Here is a 13,562-nt window from a genome sequence, read left to right as displayed (position 1 = left end):
GGGGGGGGTTGTGGGTGCTTGGTGAGGGGTGGGTGCAGGTGCGTGGGTGTGTGAGGGGGCACGGAGCCCCTTGCTCCCCTGCCCTGCTGCTGGGCTTGTCGCCATGTGCTGCCTGACAGATCCACCCTGCCGTGGGCTCTCTTGTCGCTTCCACAGATGAAAGAAACGATCATGAACCAAGAAAAGCTTGCCAAGCTGCAGGCCCAAGTGCGCATCGGTGGCAAGGTAGGAGCCACCTCCCTCCCTACCCTGCCCTGGGGACTGCATGTCCCTGCACGCACACCAGGCCTAGCACAAGGGGCCCTCAGAACTCGGGTGGGGAGCCCCCCAAAGTACTCTTAGCTTGGAAGTACTCTCAGCTTGGCTTTGCTGTTCTCGGGTTCCCCCAGAGATATCTAGTCCAGTTCCATAGAAGCAGTATGTGGTAGCTCAACCGCCAGCCTTCTCTCGTTGGGTTTCTCTTTTGGTTTGTTACTATATATTATAGAAGACCTGCAGCCTGTTTTCTTCTATGTTTTTTTTTTTTCCAGTAGGATTTGAAGTGAGTAGACCTTACAGCAAGTGAGCTTGGGTATAGTTTTCATAGCAGCTTGTAGAGGGTTATGTTCCAAACTCTCGTGAGAAGTCTTAAAGATGCCCATGGCTGGTTTTTTTCCCTTTTAGGACAAGGTTGGAAATTCTGTTCTTGTTATGTTCTTGTAATAATAGAGTAACATGCTCAGGCAACCTTTTTATTTGGTTATGACATCTGAATATATGTAGCTGTGTGATGACTTATAATCTGAAAATAAAAAAGTCTGTTGAATATAGTCACACAGTGGTAAACGCTTTAATTACAGTGTCTGTTTTAAAGTAAGAATTTGTTAGTAATTTTTTTTATACCTGAGGAAGTCTGTGGAAAATAATTTAGAATACAAACTGTTCACCAGAACTCTTGCTAACAAGAGTTTCCAGGAGCTTTCATTCCTGCGTTGAATTTTTTTTGCCTTTAGTTGGAGATTTTTGCAGCCTTAGGTCAGGGTTAATGTAGTAATTTGGTGGCTTGGTGATTTGGGGTTTTCTTTGTATGGGTTACTGGCTAAGTAGAGAACTGCTGTATTACATTGATGTTTGTGTGCATGTTTAAAGCATGTGTTTATTGACCATAGAGGCTTTTAATGTTTGTCATGTAAGAGTGTGCATTCCGATTACAGGTCACTCTTACAGCTCTCTGGTCAATATAGTCTTCTAGGGACATTAAGCAAAGCTTAAAATATGCTGGTGATACTGTTGCTCAGTTTTGGAATTGGCCAGTGAAATACTTTGAGTGGCTGCGCTTGACTTTTTAACTTTTTTTTTATAACTGGAAATTATTACTGGGATTCTTCATGGTATTGTCACCATATAAGTTGAGATTTTAATAATGGAAGATTTTAATGATGTTGCAAGGCTTCAGATCTTACAAATTAGCTAAAAATTATGTTTAGCTGTAGGGCTGTTGCAGCACTTTATGTGAAATTTGAGATTTTTATCTAGAATATGGCTACAGCTATATGTCATGGCTGTTATTCCAAACCTTTTTAGAGGAGTGGCAGATGAATCTGTAGTATTCCATTGGTGGCCTCATGTACCCACTGCTCTTTATAACAGAGCTAGAGGGGTGTGGACAGCACGTCTCAGCATGATCAGTATGGAATTTGCTTTGTAAAAACATGTAATCTTTAGAAGCTTAAATCTGTGGAGAAAAAAGTAGCAGCCATTCATTTAAATTAAACTCAGATTGTCTGAAGTTTGATATCTAATGTTCAATATGGGTAGAAAGGAGGTACGTGTTCCTACGTAGCCTTTAGTTCAAGACATCTTTTTTCAAAATTGAGAGGTCTTTTGTCCAGAAAACTTAACATATAACTTATGTGGCTCAGTTCCTGGGTAATCAAGGTACTGAAATAAAGCCATTTCTATTATTTTAGTAGTCTTCAAATTGCTGTGTGCACTAACGTGACAGTAGCAGGGAATGAGTATCAAGCTTTCTAGACAAATGACTGAATTTTTCAACTGTAGTCTTCCAAGTGTTAGTTTCCTGTGAATTTGTCATTATCGTTCCTCACTGTTTGTAACTGGGTTATGTTAGAGGTATTAGTGTCCAGCCAGTTTTCTAACTTCTACTCAAAAGGTATTACAGCTATTTATGTGGCCAGGCAGCAGCACATTCCCTGATTGCTAGCATGCGGCGGATGGGCAATTGGAGTAGGAGGACTTAGATTAGTATTTACAGTGTGTCAAAAAGGAGCTTAGTTTCACCTGTATCTAGACATTTTATGTCAGATTTCATGGAAGAATTATGATTGTGCAAGGAAGTATAGAATGACACTTCCTGCTTTTTCGTAGGTTTATGTATCTTCTAATATGGGACAGTTATTTCCCTGGAGAAATCTAGTGCTCTGGGTCTGTAGGGGAGCTTAACCTTTACTTGATTTGCTTTCTAAACAGAGGTGGTTTGGAATACTGTGTAGAAGTTTTTTGTTTTTTTTTTTTTAAAGTTATTTATAAAGGATTTTGGAAGAATAAGTGTTCTTCAAATAACGTAAGCCCCCCAGATGGGAGATGTCTATTTGGAATAAAAGTTAAGCATTTTGAGTCTCATATTCATTTTTTAATGATATGTGGATAACTTTATGGCCTGTGACTATTTTCAAAATTTGGCTACAGTTTAAGAAAGGCAATCTAAGGAAAAATTCATAAGCTTCAGAAATTACCTAAACTTGTGCCCATTCTTCAGTTTTATGCCTATGATAACAGGCAAGGGTAAACTTGCAATTTTTCTTCTTTGATAAGGATTCTGCAGCACCTTAGGGTTGTGGAGTAAAAATTCTCTGGTGCCTTGCTTCCTAAAACCTCATGCTTCTGACAGACATGGAAAGCTTGCCTTACACAAGGGAAAGACTGCTGCAGTGGAGTTAGAGGGGTGGGGTTGTGTGCACTAACATAGAAGTAGAACTTTGTATGTTAAGTTCATTTGTAGATGGCTGAAGAGTAGTTACATGGTCCTGAAGATTAGAGTTTGAAGAACTAAAGTATTATTTTTTAACTTTTTTTTTTCCCGTTTGCAAAGGGTACTGCCCGCAGAAAGAAGAAGGTTGTCCACAGGACAGCTACAGCAGATGACAAGAAGCTTCAGTTTTCTTTGAAGAAACTGGGAGTCAACAATATTTCTGGAATTGAAGAGGTAGCTGCTTCAAAGGAATTTTTGCTATATAGAAGTAGAAAATGTATAAAAATAGTTTTTCTGATAAGTAACATCCTAAGCTTGTTTGTAAATTATCAGTAGGTTCTTATTGAGCTTTAAGGACTTCAGTTTCCTGTTAAATTGGAAAAATCTTGCTAAACTGCTTCTAATACTAGATTTCTTTCTTGCAGGTGAACATGTTTACCAACCAAGGAACAGTTATTCACTTCAATAACCCTAAAGTTCAGGCATCTCTGGCTGCTAACACGTTCACTATCACCGGCCATGCTGAGACAAAGCAGCTGACAGAAATGCTTCCTAGCATCTTAAACCAGCTCGGGGCTGACAGTCTGACCAGCCTGAGGAGATTGGCAGAAGCCCTACCCAAGCAACGTAAGTTGAGACTTGAATGCATTTCATGCTGGCAGCTGACATAAGCCTTATTTGTATAGCAGCAGTGAAATTCAGTGCACTCTTGCTGTCTGCAAGCATATTATAAAATGCTTATAAAGAAATGGAATTCTTAGATCTTATTTATAGCTCAAATGCAATGACGAGTATAACGGAATGAGGCAGAGGCACCTGTTAGCGTATCTTGCAGCTGGTCTAGGGCTGGAAAGCTGTAGCCAGGCTTAATTCTGTGGTAGTTCTTGTTGTGGCTGCCATATTAAGACATACCTTGATTATTAAAGGTAGGTAGATGAGTTACTCTGCTAGAGTTAGGTTTTAAAAAGAGATAAGCTTTTGAGTATGTCTGTTTTGACAGTTTGAATGGAAACACAAGTAATGGGGAAAGGGGCTTGAAGACAGACATCTTGCAGTTGCTTTGCTGTCTCGCAGGTGGTGTGAAGGTATTTATTGCATGGGTTTTGTGATAACTAGGAGGGAACTACACAGTATTTGTAAGGACATATATTATGATTTCTTTGTGTGTAGAACAGTGTAGAGAACAGGATTGGCATGAGCACTAAGCTAGGTACACCAGCTTCCTATTCCATCCTTACATTAGTAAAAGAACATGAGCACTTGTTCTTCCTAAAACTGTGTGGCAAAAATAAAGGAGGGACTTAAGGTGTATGGTGTTTTGGAAAGGTGCTGCTGCTATAGGGAGAGAATTAGGAGTGAGAGACAGGCTTGTTTACACTGGGAACATTCCTCATGTCCTGCATGTATGGTCTTTGTACTTTTCTGAAATATCTTAAGCCCGTTACTTCCAAGTTACGGAATGTCCTTAACAGAGAAAATGGGAGAAGCTTATCACAGTGTTCAGTTTCTGGTAGTTCTGAACTAGTTTGTTAACATTTTTTTTTGTTTCTGTGCTTTGCTGCCAATGAGACAACCTCTATTTCTGTTTCTAAAGTTGACGATACTTCCCTCCTGTCAACTTCCCACTGAAGAAAGTCCTGCTAGAAGTAGTCTTCAGGAGGTGGGGTAAACTGCTTTCCCCATGGGAACCCTCAGGTTCTTCCTTCCTGCTGTCACCTGTGTGGTTTCCTTGTGGTAGTAATAGGGCTTGGAAGGAAAAAAAAAAAACCAAAACCAACTTGAAGGATTTAAAATAATCCCTTAAGATCTCTCCTATCTTAACAAGATGGGTATATTCTGGCTAACCTAAATCGTGCGGTTTTAATATTAGGGAAGCTTGTTGAAACTGCTTGCTTTGTATGACTGCTAAATGGCTATTCCTTACCACTTTGGGTGGATCCCAGAGTAGTTGCACAAAAACTTCCATTCAGCATTGTCTGCTAGATTTTGAAGCCAGACATCGAAGAGTGAAGTGTCTGTGATGATTGCATTTGCAGGTGCTGAAGTAAACTTAGTCTGGTCTCGGAGATGACGGAGAATGCAGACAATTTAGGAGGAAATAACATGGTTTGCTTTTAAAATGTTGTATTTGACACTAAGATGCACTTGAGCTGTAACAGCTTTCTGCTGCTAAAGAAAACCCCAAAAGTAGGGTTAGCAGTGACCTTGTAGCAAGCCCTTTCAGACCAAAGTTTATGAATTCATCTGTTTTGTTTCTCTAGAGATTGGGATACAGGTCTAATATGAACCCATGTATTCCCTCACACTTTTGTTGAAAACTGAGAGGGATTCATTAGGGTAAAACTGAGGTGATAACAAGTATGAGACAGCTTACCCTTAGTAGTATAGCTAAGAATAGCAGTAAAAGTAATGGCAGACACACGGGGACTTGAGATACCTATTCTTAGCATTCTACTGCTGGCATTCAACAGATGCTAATTGGTCTGCTACAACAGACATGGTTAAGCCACACTAGCTCTGGCAAATACAGTGCGAATGGGTAGGAAATTACTGCATCAGCAGAGATGTGGACCAGAACACAGGGTTCCCTCAACCACTGAAGTGTAAAATCATGCATCCAATTCCATATTCTTCAGACTTTGCCAGGAAACTATAATAGCAGTCGTGGATCTGTCTGCAACTTCACACAGTTTTTCTTGAAGGCCTGGGGTCATAAGATCCTTTCCTGTGTTTAAAACTTGATGATGGCAGCTACATAAACCTTGAGAAACATGGAGTGGTCAATAAACCAAACTGCTTTTCAGATAAATTGGTAAAACCAATCTCTGTACTTGTAGATGAAAATGAGTACCATGCAAGGCACTTAGTATACCTAGATGCGAGATGATGACTAGTCAGTTGGTTTAGTATGCATCTTCTCATTTCCCCACTGGGCTGTTTGAACATTATCAAAACAAAGTAACAAAGGGAATGTGAACTTCATAGGTTAGCAGAAGATTTTTTACTCAGCAGGAGAACTGGATAAAACATTGCAGTTTAGCTCAGAATCTTTGATAAAGTTTTGAAAAAACACCAAGTGAAACAATTAATCAAGATGCCTATGGTGAGCTTGACTGATGCTTTTGAACTACTTGCTCTTGCAGCTGTGGATGGAAAAGCACCACTTGCTACTGGTGAAGATGATGATGATGAAGTTCCAGGTAAGAACAAGCATGCAGTAGAGGAAAAAAAGTGAATTTTGCTGGGAGGTAACATGTGTAGTGTAAGATTGGGCCAAGGATGGTAAGAGTATTGGACTAGTCACTCGCTGTCGGAAAATTTCTGTGGGCAGATCATGTCATTGTTTTCAGATACTACGAGAGACTTACTGGTGTGAGCTAGGACTTCTACCCTGTGTGGAAGTAGTAACTATGGCTAAAATAATTATTTAATATTCCATAAGAAGGGTGGGAAGAAACTACCTTCTTGGTATGGCTTTGTGCTGTTGTGGGTATATTGAAGTTAAATGCTCTTTGAATTGCTTTATAATGAACCATCCAAAACTTACTTGGTTGAGCAAGAAGAATGAACCTTGAAGCTCTTAGAAGTTATTTTGTCTGTATTTTAGAAGCAGAAAATTTTTAAAATTGTAAGCACTTGATATGAAGTACAAAGTTGGAGGGAAAAAAAACAAACCCTAAACCCAAAGTGTTGGCAGAGTGGAAGTGTTTCAAAATCTAATTCCAACATTCTTCTTTTTCTAGATCTTGTTGAAAACTTCGATGAAGCTTCAAAGAATGAGGCAAACTGAACTAAGTGTCACTTTCTGAATAAAGTTAAATCTTGAAAAAGCTACATGGAGCTGCTATTTTATATTGTGACTGCTTTGATTTGGTTTTTATTTCCTGATGAGATCTCAAGATATTTGTGATATTTGGAAGTTCCTTGAATCTGCAGCTTTTTAGTTACTGCTTGTACACAATATTTTGTGGCCTGATTGAACAAACCTGTGCTTTGAAATGAGCCAGACTGCTAACAAATCTCTGCCTAGACACAATTTTTGAGTAACTTGTATACAAGCAAACCCTTATCTTTAATGAACTTTGGCATACAATAAAAGTATAAAAGAAACTTTCTGGTGTGGCTTCTTGTCAGAAAAGCAGGAAAAAAAAATGGCCATAAATATTAAACAATCATAAAAGGTCATGCTTTTCTGCAGATCATGTTCCTTTTGCTGTGTTAGAGAACTGCCTTCTAAAAAAAATTTTTACTGTGCATAATGGAGCATTTTAGACTTAATTGGCGAATCCACAGAGCTACACACTAAGAAATAGATCTGTATTCTGGAAAAAATTATTGGTGGTTTAATGTAACATAAAAGATTTAAGTTGAGTGAGCGCTTTGCTTGGCTTTGAAGAGCAGCACCAAGCTGTTGGCATTGAGGTAGTAATGCTAAATTCTTATCTTTGGGAAACGTTTTCTAGATATTTCCAGGGTGTAACTATTTAATGAGTTAAATAATACTTTCCTATATTTTAATTTTACTTCTCTGAAAATGTCAATTGTATGGGAGAATAAAGTATAGAGGGTGAAAAAAGCCTTAATAGAATTGATAATGGCCCTTAATTTCTGTAGTTAACATCTTCAGATCTATTAACTAATAATAATATCTGAATGTTTAAGGAATATGTTATTTCTATTGCTTTTGTGTGTTCTAGAGAAAAAGACAATCTGTTTTTTGGGCTCAAAGAACACTTCAAATTCCAGTCTGACCTTGGTGTAGCTGGAGCTTCCAGGAGCGAGGGCTAAACTTTGTGTTTGGGGATCTTTGGTGTTAGGGGTAGATCAGATTGCTTCCATAACCAGAAGCTAAGCTGGGAGAGAAGAGCACTCAACTACCAGCCTTCTAAGGTTGACTCTAGAGCAGATACTTCATCCTGACTTGTGCAGAATAAAATTCAGAGTAAAACTTTGCTATAGCCATAATCAAGTTTTCCTTGTGCCTGGGAAAAGGTGGGGCTGTGCCCGACTTGCCGAGCATGTTTATCCTGGTGTAAGGCATTGCTCTTGGGAAACAGTGGAGGAACTTGTTCAAGCCGTGCAACTCTGTGGTTTGAGGTAAGACAAGTCTGATGTGAGCAACAGAAGTTGGGTACGAGAACCTACAGTAACAATTTCAGTTCACTTGTCGCAGTTTGCAAGTACTTTGCAGTAAATTAATTAAAATAAAAAAGTGCATTCATTGCATTGTGGCATCAAAGTAGAAAAACTAAACTCTGCAAGTTTGAGTTTTGAAATGAGGGTGGTGCCTTTAAGCTAATTGCCCTGTAAAAGGTAAACAACCAAATCCTACAGAGTTGTTAACCACACTTCCTGCTACTGGTCGAATCAATAAATGCTTGCAGATTTTTTTTTTTTTTTGAGAAATCAATAAATCTGTTGCCCATTCTGTGACTCAAATATGTAAGTCCTCAGAAGTACTTCCTTTTAGCCATTGTGGACTTGCTTATGAAATGTTTCATAGTGGTTTCTGTCTAGTGAAGTGACTTGGTGTCTCGCTTAGATGTTCTAGACAATGTTGGCCTTTTCCCCACTAACAGACATGCTTGGTGGCTTAAAAAGTAAGATCCTTGCTAAAATGGTATCTTTGAAATGCAAAATAATGCTAATCCAATGATAAGCAGCCATGTGACATGTCTGTGGAAGTCTACGTGCTAGACTGACTACCAGTCAGGAAATACTGGCATATCTCTGCATCCCCAAACTGTGACTGAGGATCGAGATACCATCAAAATGTGTTCTTGATTATAGCAGATGTAGTTATCTTGTTGGAAGTTTATAGTAGACTTCATGTCTAACACTTAAATGCTCAAACCTAGATGCAAAGCTGTAATTATTTTCTCTTAGTAAGGAATTTGGTTATGGTCTTCCTAGTCTGTCATTAACTGCTAGAAACTGAAAATAGTTGTGTTGATGTTTCTCGTTAGCTTGAACTTCTATGTAACCATACTGTAATTATGCCATTATGGATTCACATCTGTAGTCTTGTTCAAGGGAAACGGCTTCGTATCTCCATTCCAAATATCGTGGACAATGGAGAAACAAAAACAGATGCCTGCATTTCTATTGAAACAAAGGTTTGTTTGAGCTTTTTATTTTTAAAAAGCTAAGGGAATGTTCTGGTTCGGTCACATCGAGCTTTGTAACAGCTTGGCTCTAATGCAGTAGTGGGGAGATTCTTTTAATCTTTTTACAAGATATTTTTAGAAAGATCTTCATAATTGTTTATCTTATGCTTCGAGGGCTTTGCCCTGCTTTATAATAAGTATATTCTAATAAAAAAAACCCATTAAAATACTATTGGAAGATGGTGAAACTATGTATTTTATTAAGGTAGTGTGGTGCATATGTAAAAAATGAAAAGCTCCCTGCTGTGGTTTTAAAATAACGTTGTTTTAAAAGCTCTAGAAGATTTTTTTTTTAAAGTCTTGCGAGTTTGAGGTTGTGTCTTTAAGGAAGTGTTCCCAGTGAGAATTTTGCATAATTAGTAGTGCATAGTTATCATATGTGACAAAGAAAGATCACTTGAGTTGGTTTAAAATGTTCATAGCTCAATACCTCAAATAACAAATAAATACTTGTGCATCTTACTATGTTGATCTCCTGAGCGTGTGGGGGAAGTTCATGTAGCTCCCACGTCTATGAAATTTTGTGCTTTTAAGTGTGTTGTGGGCATTGTTTACAGGCGTTTCACCTTCCCTAAAGGGGTTTCCCGTGTCTTTGCTGGAAACTTCACCACATTACGGTACAGATAGAGTAAAAAAACGATACTTGTAATGGAAATGGGCTTGTATTTGTTTTCAGAGGCAGTGGAAAAATAAAATTCCAAAAGGAAAACAAGGTGTGATGAGAGCAGTGGCAAGGAAAAAAGCTGTGTGTGTGAATGTTATAGGTGGTGGGGTGCGAGTGGGGGCAGTTAGTATTTTTTTCAAGGGAGGTGGGAGCAGTGATTAAGAAGCCAGAACGTGGAAACTGGTTGATCATCCTGTTTGTCAGAGTGGATTTGAACGAGTTACGAAATAACAGAGTTAATATTCAACACAGATAGGAAAGCCTGCAGGGAAGCCTGGTGTTGATGATGACTAGATTACAGCCTTAAGTGACTGGTGGTATATGTAAAGAAGAGAGATTTTGAAGCTAGGTATTTTAAAACAGTAGCAAGTACTGAATGTGTCCTGGGCTTACCTAAATACATGCACTGTGGCTCCTGATTTGTCTAAGCTATTTCTTGCTCCTATTCAGCAATTGGACCCAGCAGGTTGTGAGAGTTGCTGAAAAAGTTTTCCACTGCATGTGATAGCTGGAAGATCCTGGCCTCTAACAGAGATGGGACTCTGTGAGGAAGCCTTTTTTTACACAGCAAGGAGCTGACAGTGCAGCTGAGGGTGAAGTCTGCAGAATGAGGGAGTATCATTAGTTTGGCTGTGAGCTGAACTCAATAACTTTAAAGATGCATAAAAAGTGCATGCATCTACAAGCTCTGAGAATCAGAAGTATAACTATTTTTGTGTATTCTAATCAACTTTAAACTGTGTTTTTTTGGTAGCTTAAGCTACTTGTCTCATCATGAAAGTCTTTTGGTGCTCTGCTAATATTCTGCCTTCATGCACAGATTATGATTAGAGAATGTTACTGAATAGAAGGAAGACATCTTAAGTAATGCCGTTACTGTACTGTCTTGCTATAATCTGTTTTTTTTTAAGGAAAAAAATTCTATTGAGGAATAGATTTAAGAGATGCAACTGATGTATTGCCTTTATATTGCAGTGAAGGTATCCTGGCAATGAAAAACCGTTCTAACAATGTTTGTGTAGTGCAGGGGTTAATAATACTTTTACAGATGAGTTACAATCCAACCTTTTGCATTGCTAATGAATCTGAACAAATCATGGGTTAATTAGTGTTGTAATGGTATAAGCACTAATCACTGTTTTTATAGGGTTATGTCTATTATTTGTTGTGTAGATGGAAGGCGGAATTCTAGGATATTTGCTAGTAAGAACCTGGGCTGGTTGAAGGTCAGTTTGGTCACACAACATGATACTTTCACTTTTGATAGCCAATAACCAGTGTTTGTAACGCTTTTCTCACACAATCAGGGGTTTGATGTGCTGTTCAGGATATCGGCTGATAATGGTGGAAGTAGTTGCTGCACTTGAAATCCCTCTTCTACATTTCTGTTGAGTAGTGGTTTTAGGGTGTTTTTTTGGGTACTGGAAAAATGTAGATGTGGCTTGTGCGTTCCTCTTCCATTTTTAGAAGACACCTAAAGTTGAGTTAAACAGGTCTTACTTCCTTTGACTGGAGACTTCTGCAGTTTATGGAGCTGCAACTGAGTTAATAATGTCTAGTGGCCTTGTGCTGGATGCTGAAAAAATTCAGCCGTGGACACCTGAGCAGTCTCCTGCTTCACACAACTTGTGGCAGCTGTTTGCACCTGCTTATTATTACTGGATTTAAAATGTTGCAATAAGATTAAGCAAGATTTAAAGGTGTTGGAAGTACCTTCTGAAACAGGAGGAACTCTGGGTTAGCTCTAGGTTCTGTGGTTAGTCCTGCTGTGCTTTCCTGTCACTTCCAGCAACTGCATCAGGCAATTGCAGAGGTAACTGAGTATGGCTCGTGGGTCAGATCATCTCTCAGCAGTAGCATTGGGTGGGCTGCAGTTTTGTAATGAGTTCCTAATAACCTTGCTTAAGTTAAGACTGCTGCCACCTTTAAGGACCCAACTGAGATCCAGGAGGTCTTCTTATGCTCTGAACTTCTGACTGTGCAGGACAGAGTTATTTCCTTTCTGGCTGCTTTGCAGCACTTAGGAGATGGTGCAGTTCTTTCTGGTTTAGGGAAGTTCTTAAAGAACATGAAACCAGCACAGCCAGCTCTTGCAGCTGAGATTTGCCTTTAGTGTTATGTTGGGGCAGCATTTGGATAAACAATCCCCATGTATGTCTGCAGTGTTTCATGCTCCAGTAATTCCTACCTGGGGGTGATGATCTTTTGAGACTTTTTTTGGTGTGTTTTTTACTGTTTGTAGAAGTTGGAGTAGCCTACAGGTCTCGGTATTCACTGAGTCATCTTCTTCCACCAGCATACAAAATTCAAACTTGCTTAGATGTGACCTTGTGCACGTATTCACTGGTGTTGAGGCTGACCTCTGTCAGGAGCTGTAGAGTAGATGGGTTGTCATTCTGCTTTAGTGTGTCAGCCCTCTCACATTTGTAGAAGAGACCCCGTACTCCCATTAAATTTGTTCCCTATATTTTGGCATTGTCCTATTTTTATTATTTGTACCTTTAAAATTAAGTACTATTATTCGTTTCGAAACCTGGAATTTTTTTTACTATTGCTTTTTGAATTATGTCCCATCTCTGTAGTTTTCTGGTTTCATCAGGAAATACACTATATTTGACAGACAAGCTATGTCAGCAGGCTGTAAGTTAAATTCCAAGAGGGACTTGAGCCTTCAAGGACGCACCAGTGTGTTTTCTGGGAGGCTGCAGATCTTCTTGAAACCGTCACATTTTATGTGAGCAGGAAAGCATAACGCCTCTAAACAAAAGCCTTTTTGGAGACAATGGCAATGTTGTTATGCTTATGATCTTACTCTGTACTCGTGACAGACATTGTACCGCAGATGCAGAATAGCTAGGCAAGCTGGTTTTGTGATGCATTTTTTGAAAGCAATTATGTTTTGAGTCCTTTAGGTTATAACATTTAAAAAAATCTAGGTGTAGCCTAATGGCTACAAATGCAAGAGCTCAGGGATTTACAGAGTTCAGCCAGAGCTTGCCTGTTTTTAAACTGAGCTAGGAGCCTGGCTAAGTGCTGGCACATCAATTTTGCCTGCAGATTACACATCATCCAGTATGCTCTAGCTGACAATAATACAGAAAGTTTGAGTCAAGCCATTAGATGGTATGATGGGTCCTCCTGAAATACTTGCCAGTGATATATACTAGAATTTATGTAAAAATGACATTGTTCTGTAAGCTGCATTTTTCTATTTATGAAATAGAAATGCTATTGCGCTAGAAAAACTGATGGTCTGTGAAAAGCATGTCATGTGGCTGTATTTGTCATGTTTTGATTTCAGTGCTAAAAAAAGAAGCACGTGCAGTTGGTTTACGTAATGAATCAAAACAATATTCCCCACAATGCAGGTCAGGGTTTTTTTGTGGTTTTATTTTTTTTTTTCCCCCAGAGGATTATCCAGAGATCATTTAGGTTTCTTCTTGCAGGAAAGGGATGAGCTGTACAGCACGGTCCCACAGCTGTAATCCACCTTGTTGCTGTGCCCAGTTTACATCTCCCTTTTTTTGTTGGGCTCTACAGCCTTGCCCGTGTATTTCTGCGTGCATGGCTGGCTTCATCTCTGTTCGTCTGCTGGAGACTGACTGACATGCTTTACAGTCTTGTATGCCTGGAGAGTTGCTAGCTTAATTTGGTGACAAATCAACCTCAACAGAAAGATCTATTCAGACGTCATTCCTAGGACTAAACCCTAACAATATCTTTGATCTTTAAAGTTCCAAGTGACTGGATTCCTAATTCA

The 13,562-nt window shown here is 39.1% G+C and overlaps 1 protein-coding gene across 1 annotated transcript; it reads left to right on the top strand.

The window, feature by feature from the left end:
- The first annotated feature begins 151 nt into the window (after positions 1–151).
- Positions 152–7,081, top strand: BTF3 (basic transcription factor 3). The gene is made up of 5 exons (XM_014965140.1): positions 152–225; positions 3,092–3,205; positions 3,397–3,598; positions 6,115–6,171; positions 6,715–7,081. The coding sequence occupies exons 1-5, from the start codon at positions 157–159 to the stop codon at positions 6,759–6,761; spliced, it is 489 nt and encodes a 162-aa protein (XP_014820626.1). The 5' UTR covers positions 152–156; the 3' UTR covers positions 6,762–7,081.
- Positions 7,082–13,562: the final 6,481 nt, after the last annotated feature.

This window comes from Calidris pugnax, unplaced genomic scaffold (assembly GCF_001431845.1).
Source record: "Calidris pugnax isolate Ruff unplaced genomic scaffold, ASM143184v1 scaffold273, whole genome shotgun sequence".
In the NCBI taxonomy this organism is placed as follows: Eukaryota; Metazoa; Chordata; class Aves; order Charadriiformes; family Scolopacidae; genus Calidris; species Calidris pugnax.
The sequence above is the reverse complement of the archived record's forward strand: the minus strand, read 5'-3'. Positions and strand labels throughout refer to the sequence as shown.